Source organism: Anolis sagrei, chromosome X, assembly GCF_037176765.1.
Source record: "Anolis sagrei isolate rAnoSag1 chromosome X, rAnoSag1.mat, whole genome shotgun sequence".
NCBI lineage: Eukaryota > Metazoa > Chordata > Lepidosauria > Squamata > Dactyloidae > Anolis > Anolis sagrei.
The window spans coordinates 92,422,590-92,434,969 of record NC_090034.1 but is presented as its reverse complement, the minus strand read 5'-3'; the positions used below and the strand labels follow the sequence as shown (position 1 = coordinate 92,434,969).

At 41.4% G+C, this 12,380-nt stretch overlaps 1 protein-coding gene across 1 annotated transcript in view; it reads right to left on the bottom strand.

The window, feature by feature from the left end:
• LOC137094853 (V-set and immunoglobulin domain-containing protein 10-like) overlaps positions 1–3,241 on the bottom strand; it is a 35,836-nt gene extending 32,595 nt beyond the window's left edge. The window contains exon 1 of the mRNA XM_067460771.1: positions 3,223–3,241. Within this exon, the coding sequence (XP_067316872.1) occupies positions 3,223–3,241 (19 nt within the window). The remainder of the gene's footprint in view (positions 1–3,222) is intronic.
• Positions 3,242–12,380: the final 9,139 nt, after the last annotated feature.

The window sequence follows — 12,380 nt, the reverse complement described above, 5'->3', positions numbered from 1 at the left end:
TTTCCTTCACTTTCTGCCTGCGAAAAAGAACAGGAAGGGGAGGAAAAGGGCAGGGAGGGGACTTAGGGAGATCCCCCTCCCTCCTGATCCGCCCACCCGCTCTTTGGTTCACCATGCGCCCCCCAAGTTAGAAAGTTTGCCCATGCCTGGTATAGATAATGGGGACAGAGGGGGCAAAGTGAGTGAGCTCTTCCATCAAAAATAATCCTGTATCCATGACTTTTTTTTCAGCCCCCAAATTTCTTGTATTGCAGAGAAGTAAGTCATTGAAAATCTTTCCCATCACAAATGTTTATATTTGATGAAGTAACGTCTTCTTGGGTAACTTTTCCCCTTTTCTTTGGATGCTCAAAACTGTATTTTGAAATGCTCAATTCAGGTTTTGAGCTAATGAAATGCTAGAAAAATTGGGGTTTCAAGGAGAACTTTATTGAAGGGGAAGAATTCTCAATTGTGTGTGTGTGTGTGGTGTCCTCATTTTGCTTCCTCCTCATCTAGTGATACATCTGGCTTACCTCCCCTCTACTGTTTTATTCTGCCTTTGTTTAATACAATGGAGGAATATCGTATCATTAAACTTTGAATGGGACAAGAATGAAAAAAAGAGGAAATTGGGTCATTTTTCTGTGTCTCTGACCGACTCAAAACAAGAAGAGATCCAAGATCTTTCAGCTCTTTGCCTTGGATCTTGGATCGCTGCAGTAGTCAAGCAAGGTGAGTTTGGGAACTCATTCTTCTGGAATACACAGCATATGAACTCAACATGTAGCTGGAGGTGAAGAGCCTTCAGCAAATGTAATTGTGCGTGTGAAGGAAGAGGGAGCAAAGATATCAATGTGGGACTGAGGTCTACTGATAGTATACCCAATATATTTTTTTCAGTGCTGAAAGGCAAACCATGGAGATGAAAGAAAAATGAATCCACTGGACATGCAGGTAGCACACTAGAGAACTGCAAAAACATTGACCCAGAGTGTAGCAGAGGAACAGAAAGAAAAGAGGACCACCATCACCTCAGTGCTTTTGAGAAACCAGCCTTGTGAGATCTTGGCTGACATCCTTCAGCTCATTCCACTAAACTGACAAACCTCATAACCTCATGAACTAATAGCCAACTTTTGTTTTTCTTTTCCCTCCCATACTTTTTTCTTTTGTGCTGCATCTTTTTTCAACTGTTAAGCCTCAGGGAGGGATGTGCTGTGTTAAAGGGTCCGTTCTTGCAAGGGAGGATGAATAATTGAATCCATTTTCTTCATACTTCAAAAATTATGAGTTGTCAAAGAGATCTCACCTAGGGAGAAGGCATCCAACAGTGTGTGTGTGTGTGTGTGTGTGTGTGTGAAATCTTCCTGACCTACACATGTATAAGATGCGAGGATATGGCAGTCAAGGATCTAGAACAAAGTAGGCCTTCTTGTACTTTCTGCTGCTTTCCCTCATTGCCCACCAAACACGACAGCAAGTGTATGGGAGGTAAGTCAACCACGGATCTGGAAAGCGAAAACCTTCTAGGATCATTGCCTGGCTCTTCCAAGCCAGTTGGATGTATGACATGGGGAGTTGAGTCTATTTGAGGTCTTGATGGAATCTCTTCATTGTCATTTTCAGTTACTTAAAAAGCTCATTTCTTACCCCTCCCCTTAGATATGTAGATGACACCACTTTGATGCCCAAAAGTGAGGAGAAGCTGAGGAGCTTTCTAAACAAGGTGAAAGAAAAAAGTGCAAAAGCTGGGTTGCAGCTAAACATAAAAAAACCAAGACAACCTGAGTGATTGATAACTGGCAAACAGAGGCAGTGGCAGACTTTGTATTTCGGCGTGACGATTACTGCAGACAGACTGCAGCCAGGAAATCAGAAGACATTTACTTCTTGGGAGGAGGGCAATGACCAATCTCGATAAAATAGTGAAGAGTAGAGACATCACATTGGCAATGAAGATCTGCATAGTTAAAGCAATGGTATTCCCCATAGTAACCTATGGATGTGAGAGCTGGACCATAAGGAAGGCTGAGTGAAGGAAGAGAGATGCTTTTGAACTGTGGTGTTGGAGGAAAATTCTGAGAACGTCTTGACCCATGAGATGATCCAACCAGTCCATACTTCAGGAAAGAAAGCCCGACTGCTCATTGGGGGGAAGGATATTAGAGGTAAAGATGAAGTACTTTGGCCACATAATGAGATGACAGGAAAGCTTAGAGAAGACAATGATACTGGGGAAAATGGAAGGGAAAAGGAAGAGGGGCCGACCAAGGGCAAGATGGATGAATGGTATCCTTGAAGTGACTGGCTTGACTTTGAAGGAGCTGGGGGTGGCCATGACAGGGAGCTCTGGCTTGGATGGTCCATGAGGTCACAAAGAGTCAGAAGCAACTAAACAAATAAACAACAACAACAGCCCTCCCCAAGCATTCAGATATTTTTTTCCATCACTGGGGACAGGTAGTGTCTTCCTTTTGTTAAAAGAAATCTAAGTTGTGCTAAGGAGCTTTCCTGGTCAAAAATCCAATATACAAATGCTATAAATAACGCACATCCCTACACATATATTTAAAGACACAGACAAGGCAAAGACTGAATCTACATGGCTAAAAATGCAATTTGAACTGTATTATATGGGTCTAGATCAGATATGGGCAAACATAGGCCTGGGGGCTGGATGCAGCCCATTGAGCTCTTTTCTCAGACCCTCCTCTCTCATGCCATCATATCCTTCCTTCCTTCCTTCCTTCCTTCCTTCTCTCTTTCTTTTCTTATTCCATCCTGCCCTTCCTTTCTTACCTTGCTCTTTCTCCTTTCATCCTTCCCTTCCACCCTTTTGTCCTTCCATCCTTCCCTCTCTCCCTTTCTCCTTCCCTTCCCTTCCCCCCCCCCCTTATTTAAGTTAAAGAGCCAGTGTAGCCCATAGACACCTCCAAAGTCACATGGTCAGCATGACTGCATGGAGCGCCATTACCTTCCCACAGAAGCGGTACCTATTGATCTACTCATATTTCCATGTTTTCAAACTGCTAGGTTGGCAGAAGCTGGGGCTAACAGCTGGAGCTCACCCCACTTCCTAGATTCAAACCACTAATCTTTCGGTCAGCAAGTTCAGCAGCTCAGCTATTTAACCCGCTGCACTACCAGGGGTCCCAGTAAAATCGTCTTCCTTATATAAAATGGCAAAAACCAACATTTCTTATGTTTTTGTTTTGCATTTTTAAGTCATTGCTGTGTTACCTATAGATGCAGACGCCATGGTTATAGGGGACCAAGGCCCCTTCTACACTGACATATAAGATCTAGACTTTTTGCCTTGAACTGGATTATATGGCAGTGTAGACTCATATAATCCAGTTCAAAGCAGATAATATGGATTATCTGATTTGATCATCTGGCAGTGTAGAAGGGGTCCAAATCTACCAGGAAGAAATAGCACAGCATTCTTATTGATTTATTATTATTTTTTCTGACAGTGAAGAAGTCAGAAAATTCTTGCTTCAAAATTTGGGAATGAATAGATACAGATATTCTTTCCATTCCTAATGGACCTAATGACTTTTCCCCCCAGCTTCTTTCTCAACATGCCTTGAGTCGACATGTCCTATTGCCAATGGAGTGTAAACTTGGTACTCACCATACACTTGAACAGTGATGTTTTCCTTCTGTGCTGAGCTTCCCAGAGGGAAAATCTCCACTGTGTAGACACCAGAATTGGAAGGAGTCATTGCAGTGATGTTGAGGTTGCCACTCAAAGGGTCCACCCTGAACTGAGGACGGAAGCTGGGGGCTACCACAACGGTGAAATTGGGGTGCAGGCTCCCCATGGCCAGGATGGTGGTATTCCTTCTCCAGATAATAGTGGTTTGAGTCTGAAAAGAGGGTAAGGGGAATGGGATGGGGAGAGAAACAGAATCCCCTACACGCACAGCCAGAGGAGAGGAAAGAACAGCAGGGAGAAGCGGAACTGAAAAGGGTGAAGTTGGGAAGGAACAGGAGGAAAGAGAAAATGCATTATTTGTGTCATGTATTTGGTACATTTTTGACTGGTCCAATACATTAGTATTTCTCAACCTGGGGGTTGGGACCCCTGGGGGGAGGTCGCCAGGGGGTGTCAGAGGGGTCGCCAAAGACCACCAGAAAACACAATATTTTCTGTTGGTCATGGGGGTCTCTGTGTGGGAAGTTTGGCCCAATTCTATCATTGATAGGGTTCAGAATGCTCTTTGATTGTAGGTAACTATAAATCCCAACAACTACAACTCCCAAAACTCAAGGTCTATTTTCCCCAAACTACACCAGTGTTCACATTTGAATATTTGTGCCAAGTTTGGTCCAGATCCATCATTGTTTGAGTACACAATGCTCTCTGGATGTAGGTGAACTACAACTCCCAAACTCAAAGTCTATGCCCACCAAACCCTTCCAGTATTTTCTGATGGCCATGAGAATTCTGTGTGCCAAGATTGGTTCAATTCTATCGTTGATGGAGTTTAGACTGCTCTTTGATTGTAGGTGAACTATAAATCCCAGCAACTACAACTCCCAAATGTCAAAGTCTATTTTCCCCAAACTCCACCAGTGTTAATATTGGGGCATATTGATTATTTGTGCCAAATTTGGTCCAGATTCATCATTGTTTGAGTCCACAGTGCTCTCTGGATTTAGGTGAATTACAACTCCGAAACTCAAGGTCAATGCCCACCAAATCCTTCCAGTATTTTCTATTGGTCATGAAAATTCTGTGGCCAAGATTGGTTCAATTCCATCATTGGTGGAGTTCAAATGCTCTTTGATTGTATGTGAACAGTGAACTATAAATGCCAGCAACTACAACTTCCAAATGACGAAATCAATTCCCCTCAACCCCACCAGTATTCAAATTTGGGCGTATCGGGTATTGGTGCCAAATTTGGTCCAATGACAGGGTTCAGATAAAAACTCTATTTTAAAATTGACCCTTTTTATCCAAAAAGCGCTGGCCATCCGTGAGAAGATGGAAGCAGAGAGAGGCGACCTTGCTGCCATCAGCAAAACTCAAACTTAAAAACTTAATATGGACACGCCACTAGTTTTACCTACCCATGCCCCCCACTCTAACCCTATTTTAAGGAATTAAACAATTTTAATCTTTTAACCTTTTTATCTCACAGTTGCTCAATTATTTAGGAGTGGGTTGACAGGCCAGTAGGCCATGATGCCTCGTATTCATATATGGTTTTACTGTATGTGTATGTTTTGTATGTTTTGATATGGTCAAAATTGACTAATCAATAAAGAATTGTATTTTTTTTTTTGGTCCAATGAATGAAACTACATCCTGCATATCAGATATTTACATTACAATTTGTAACAGTAGCAAAATTACAGTTGTGAAGTAGCAACGAAAATAATGTTATGGTTGGGGGTCACCACAACATGAAGAACTGACTTAAGGGGTGGCGGCATTAGGAAGGTTGAGCAACACTGCAATACATGGAGCAGGAAAGAGAGAGATAACAGTTTTGTCTGTCTTCCAAGCTTGGTGACCCACCATTATGAAGGTCAAGATGGCCACCTTTAGGGTAACGTTTAAGGAGAGCAAATCAACATTCGAATTATGAATTTGTGTGTTGGAAACTCATTCCTGACTCCACCAGTGCTACCATAATTTAGTTAAATAGCCTCCTTTTTTTTTGAAAAAGCAATTAGTGGGGTCAACACAGGAACCTTGGGGATAGTCCAGTCCTGGAACGTTACTTTTAGAAAGTCATTAATTGCAATTATATTTCAGAGGTCAAATTACAGTAATATTTCCCAGGTTAGGTATTCCTATAAGTAAGTATTGTATCATTTTACAGCTTTTACTGATTGTTTTAAGTGTGCGATTGTTACATTTATAATCTACTGTGTTTTACTAGACTACAGGTTGAGCATACTTTATCTGGCATTCTGAAATCTAAAATACTATGAAAGCCAATACCATCAAAAGGATAAGCCAAGATACTACACAATTACTTTCGGTTTACGTGCATCAACTGCATATGGAACATAAATGAAATTGGGTGTTTAGGCTCTGTGTTCAAGATATCTCATAATATCAATCCAGTATATGCAAATAGGGGCCCCCTGGTAGCACAGCAGGCTAAACCGCTGAGCTGCAGCACTTTTTGACAGAAAGGTTGGCGGTTGGAATCCAGGGAGCGGGGTGAACTCCCGCTGTTAGGCCCAGCTTCTGCCAACCTAAGAATTCAAAAACATGCAAGTGTGAGTAGATCAATAGGTACCACTTCTGCGGGAAGGTAACGGCACTCCATGGAGTCATGCTGGCCACATGACCTAGGAGGTGTCTATGGACAACACCAGCTCTTCGGCTTAGAAATGGAGATGAGTACCACCCCTCCCCCCAAAGTTGGACACAACTAGAGTTAATGTCAGGGGAAAGCTTTACCTTTACTTATATGCAAATACAGGTACCATTTGGCCCTGCAATCGGTGGGGTAAAGGGCACAAACATTCCAGGGAAATAAAAAATTACATTTTTTTAATTGAGAGAACACCACTTTAATCACACTACAGAAAAAAATCCACTGAAAATCCAGTTTCTGCCTCCTGCAGAATTCTGGGTTTTGTAGTTAGGGGAGAACCTTAACAGCCTCACTAAACTACAAACCCCAGAATTCTGCAGGAGGCAGAAACCAGATTTTCAGTGGATTTTTTCTCTAGTGTGATGTAAGTGTAAGACTTTCCAGGCTTACCAGCAGGAATTTCTGTTCAGATGTTAAGCACAGTATTGCATTTGAAGACATCAAGATTCTTAGACCCTTTTCTACTCTGCCATATAAAATCCAGATTATCTGTTTTGAACTGGATCATATGGCAGTGTAGACTCATATAATCCAGTTCAAAGCAGATAATGGGGATTATCTGCTTTAATAATGTAGTGTAGTGTAGAAGGGGCCTATGTGTTGCAGTTACACCAAGGTGTAACATTATCCTTTAACATTCCCCTTGCAATGTAATTCAGGCCCCTTCCACACAGCTGAATAAAATCCCACATTATCTGCTTTGAACTGGGATATATAGCAGTGTGGATAACCCAATTCAAAGCAGATATTGTACGATTTTCTGCCTTGATATTCTGGGTTATAGGGCTGTGTAGAAGGGCGCTTAGTTATCTCTCAATGGAGGAAAGTATAAATTAGAACTCACTATGTATTTGTAATTCTTTGCAGACAAGTTCTGGAGAAGCTGTTGCCAGCCAGGAAAGACAGCAAGGAGGAAGAAAAACCAGCAGCCAACACAGTATGAATGAGGAAGCTTCCTGGGATCATAATGGGCTTTTACTGCCACCCCCTGGAATGCTAGCAATGTGCAAAAATGTATTTTTTTTATCATTATAGGAGGAAATTACATTTTGGGTATTGTGACTCCAATGCTAAAATCTAAGTGAACCTCGAAGTAGTGAGGGAACACTGTAATAGGTTACAAGTAATGTGTAATGCATTTTTAAAATACTCAATACATTTGAATTATAAGAGCTGTAAGGTCTTTTCTCTGCTGAAGAGTTTGGTACCTCCCCAAACTACAAATCAAAACATGGTCCATGGCACTTAAAGTGTTGTCAAACTGCATTAATTCTACAAAGTGGATGCACTATTAAAATCAGTCGGTTGCCCTTTGGGGTGGTATCTTCTTCCATTCATCTTTATGGGTGGATCAATCCCACTTCTTGAGATTACCTCTATTTGCAGGTTTTGTAGAAGTGGTGCTTGAAAAACCTGCCAAATTTGTCTGTCCAGAGCCAATGGTGGGACAGGAAAAAAGCCTAATGTGTATTTGGGGTTGCTGTTCTTGATATCTGCTTTCAAGTCATTTCCAACCTTATCGCAAAAGTTTTCTTGGCAAGATTTGTTCAGAAGTGGCTTGCCATTGCCTTTCTCTGAGGCTGAGAGACCCCTTCTACACTGTCATATAATCCAGTTCAAAGCAGATAATCTGGATTTTATATGCAGTGTAGAAGGGGCCAGAGAGTATGACTTGCTCAAAGTCTACTGCCAACAGGTATTTGGGGAAGGACAAGGGGCAGGCTGTGGGAAGGTTGGGTGGGATTGGGACAGGGGTTAGGGATGAGTTTTAAAGGCCATTTTAGTATATTCATTGTATTTTAATTCTGTTTTTATCACACTGTTACTATTTTTTGTTTTTTTAACTGATGTATTGCACTTTTAAAACTTGTCTAGTGTGGATTGTTAGCCATCTTGAGTCCCCATGGGGAGAAAGACAGAGTATAAATAAAGTTAATAATAATAATAATAATAATAATAATAATAAATTAGTAATAATAATAGTAATTATTATTAATATTAATATGCAAATGTGACAGTGTGAGTAGATCAATAGGTACTGTTCCAGCAGGAAAGTAACCACACTCCAGGCAATCATGCTAGCCACATGACTTTGGAGGTGTTTACTGACAACGCCGGCTATTCGACTTAGAAATGGAGATGAGCACCAATCCCCAGAGTTGGACACAACTGGACTTAATGTCCGGGGAAAACTTTTACCTTTACCTTTATTAATAATAATATTATTAATAATAATAATAATAATCTATATAAATAAAAATGTAATGTTTGTTTGTGGGATTAACCTAATTCAAAAACCACTGGACGAATTGCTGCCAAATTTGGCCTCAAGACACCTACTAACACAAAGAGTGACCATCACTCAAAAAATTGATTTTGCCATTTGAGAGTTGTAGTTGCTGGGATTTATAGTTCATTTACAATCAAAGAGCATTCTGAACTCCATCAATGATGGAATTGAACGAAATGTGGACTTCCATGACTAACAACAGAAAACACTAGAAGGGTTTCATGGGCATTGTCCTTGAGTATGGGAGTTGTAGTTCACCTACATCCAGAGAGCACTGTGGACTCAAAAAAATGATTGATCTGGACCAAACTTGGCACAAATATTCCATATGCCCAAATATGAACATAGATGGAGTTTGGGGAAAATAGACATTGAAATTTGGGAGTTGTAGTTACTGGGATTTATAGATCACCTACAATCAAAGAGCATTCTCAACCACACCAATGACAGAATTGGGGCAAACTTCCCACACAGAAACCCCATACTTAAGGCCATCCAGTCCAACTCTCTTCACCAGGGCAAGAAAACATAATCAAAGCCCTCCTGACAAAGAGCCACCCAGCCATAGATGTAGATAGATATATATGATTCACACCCAGAGAGATATATAGTATCATAGATTTCAAAGAAACCCCTAAAGAAAGACAATTATATGTTGCATGTTCCAGAGTAGGCAAACCAGACCATCTCCACATGAACACTGACAAAGAAACAGCAAGAAATACTGTTTGCCCTCAAACAAAAAGAAATTACATATATTAGAAACCAACACTTTCTCATTACTTTATTTTCCAGATCACCATAGCAATGTGTGGCAGGGGACAGCTAATAATAATAATAATAATCAGAAGTGACATGCAGCATGCAACCAAACAATGTACTCTTGGTTCACTCCTGATACGAGAAATGAAATTGTTGTTGATGATGATGGAAACAGCAACCTTTCAAGCTCTCAGTATTTGTTTGTTAATGTATATCTTTGCTAACCTGTATTGTATGATATATTGATTTGCCAGTTTTACTGATCTCTTTGGTGTGGGAGGGACTACAGATATGTGATTTCACTGAGCATGTTTAGACTCAAGACTCCGTTTTGTTATCAGTATGCTTTTGGACTTCAATGGAGGAGGTGTGCTTTGGACTTCCAAGGAAGCAGTTTGCATTTGGACTTATGCAGTAACAGTTTACTATATGTTTGCTTTGAGAAGCAGTGAGTACAGTTATACACTTTGGATTTTCATAAGGTATATACTTAAAGACTGGATTATGAACTATTGATTAAGAATGATGCCCTGTGTTCTCAACACAGAGAAACTACATCCTATTTATAACTGAACTTTAATAAGAAATGTGCCTGTATGCTGAAACAATACAAGATGTTTCAGAATAAACAAAATATGTTATTTTTAAAGAAGACTTTGTTTTTGCCTCTGAGTGCATATTTAAACTAAGCAGTTTCAAGGGAGAATATATGTTTTGGGCAACTGCAATTTCAACTTTAAAGAACATTTTCAAAAATCTGCTAGCCAAACATATGTTTTTTTATGAAGTGGCATGTCTTTGTCCCTGGCAGTTCAAAGACATAGTTTATCAGTTTAACAGCCATGTGTCATTACATGAATGCTTGTGAACATCACTTTTTCAAAGGGTTGACTTCTAAAAAGGTAATGCCTTTCCTTGACTAGTGGTTTTCAAAAGGTGATCTCCAGATGTTCATGGGGATTCATATTTGCCAAAAGGATATGCTATCATTTTCCTTTTCAAAATGGGTATGAATGCCATTTTTCCAATAAGAAGAAGAGGAAAAGGAAGAGGAGGAGGAGGAGGAGGAGGAGGAGGAGGAGGAGGAAGAAGAAGACGATGACAACGATGACGACGACGACGGCCCAATGGGGATTTGAACCGTGGTCTCTGGAGTCCCTGGCTCATGTTTCTAGACTGAGAATTGGAGAAGTCTCCTGTACTCAAATAATCTCATCATATGGATGAGGTATGGTGCCATGATTTGCCAGCCTCTATGGCTAATCATGGAAGCAGTGGAGTGGCAGCAAGGCAATCCCGGTGCCCTGGCTACCATCTGACATGTCCCCATCCTATGTGTGGAAGCATCACCGCTGTGCCAAAGCCCCATTGTTCCTTATGGAACACTGGGTGGCTTCTGTGTTGGTGATGGCAGCAGCTTCCCATCATGCTGCCATGCTAGTTTGCCCATGGAGCCCCACCCAAAGTTGCCATACATTGTTTGATGGGCAACGTGGAGCTCCGTGGGCAAAAAGGGGCAGAAGCATCCTAGAACACTTCAATCACCCCATGTGATGAGGCTGTTAGTGGTTGTGCAGAAGAGGGAATTTCAGCAGGTATCACTTGCAATCTTGGTTGAATCACAAGCAACATTTGCAAAAATCCCTTCTTCTGCAGAACCATTAAAGGTACAGGAACCCTCTCCAGTTTTCAATCTGACAATCCCAGACTGTACCCCACTGCAAATGCACCCTCCTTGACGCCATCTTTCCAAAGCTCTTTGTCTGTCGTCAGCCTTAGTTTCTAATTAGAGTCTAATTAATGTTACGTAGCCATGAACAATAATACTAAACTCAGTCCCAGCACTTGCCAACAGCTGTTTTAAATTTGCATCCATTTAAATAAATTACATTTCTGTTCAATAATTTAATTTTATAGGGAAGGCCCAGCATGACGGATCTCTGTTGAGAAAGGCCAAGGAGCACAGGACTTGTGCATGTCCTGACCGGGGCCTGGCACACAGTTAATTTGTGTGGCAAAAGTGGCACATTGCTGAAGGGGAGGGCAGCGAATTTGGCAGCAGCTAGCCCCCAATTTGCAGCCTCAGACTCCATCTTTCCACACAGCTGCCTTGACAGGCGCTTATCTGCATCTGAGCAACAACAACAAAAACTCTCCGCTTGACTTCTTTAGCCCATAAAGCCATGACCTGCATGCCACAAAGCCTGTGTCACTCCATAGCTGCAACTAAATCAGCTCGCTCCAGGGCTTGGAAGACCACATAGAGGGTTGAATCCGGAGCAGGAGGTCTTGCTGAGAGCAATCGGGAAGTCTCACTATACAAAACCGGAGCTAAATCAGTGACTTCCCTCCCTCTGTCCTCCGTCCTGGCCCCCGTCGTCACTCGACTTGCCAGGTTTAAAAATACAGGCATTCCCTTTTCTGTATTCATGGCGCAACCAGAAGGAGCCATTCTTGGAAGTGGGTTCTGCAGGGAGACTCGTGAAAGAAGCATTGAAATATTCATGAAGGCACCAGGGAATGTGTGCATGTTGTGAAGGTTAGGAATAGAGGCGGGGGGGGGGGGGGGGAGGATGTCTTTCTGTACCAGGCAGGGTGTGTGATTCCCACAAAGTTCATTTTGATCAGGAAATTCCAATCAATAATGGTCTCCTGTCTTTTCCCACAGTTGAAAGCAATGGTTTTAAAATCAGGGCAAGTTTCTGTCCTTGTGACAGAGCACATTAATTGTTTTTCTGTTATCCTCCTGCTCCCTTATCTGCTATTATAACTGCCTTAGCCCTTCTTTAGGCATTATTATTATTATTATTATTATTATTATTATTATCTTTATTTGTACCCTGCTAGCATTTCCCGAAGGACTCGATGCGGCTTACAAAGGCCAAGGCCTCAAAACATAGCATAACAATACACAACCTAGAGCAAATCAAAAACAGTTAAAACAATATTAAAACAACAACAATAAAACAATACACTAAGACACAATAAAACTGGGCCGG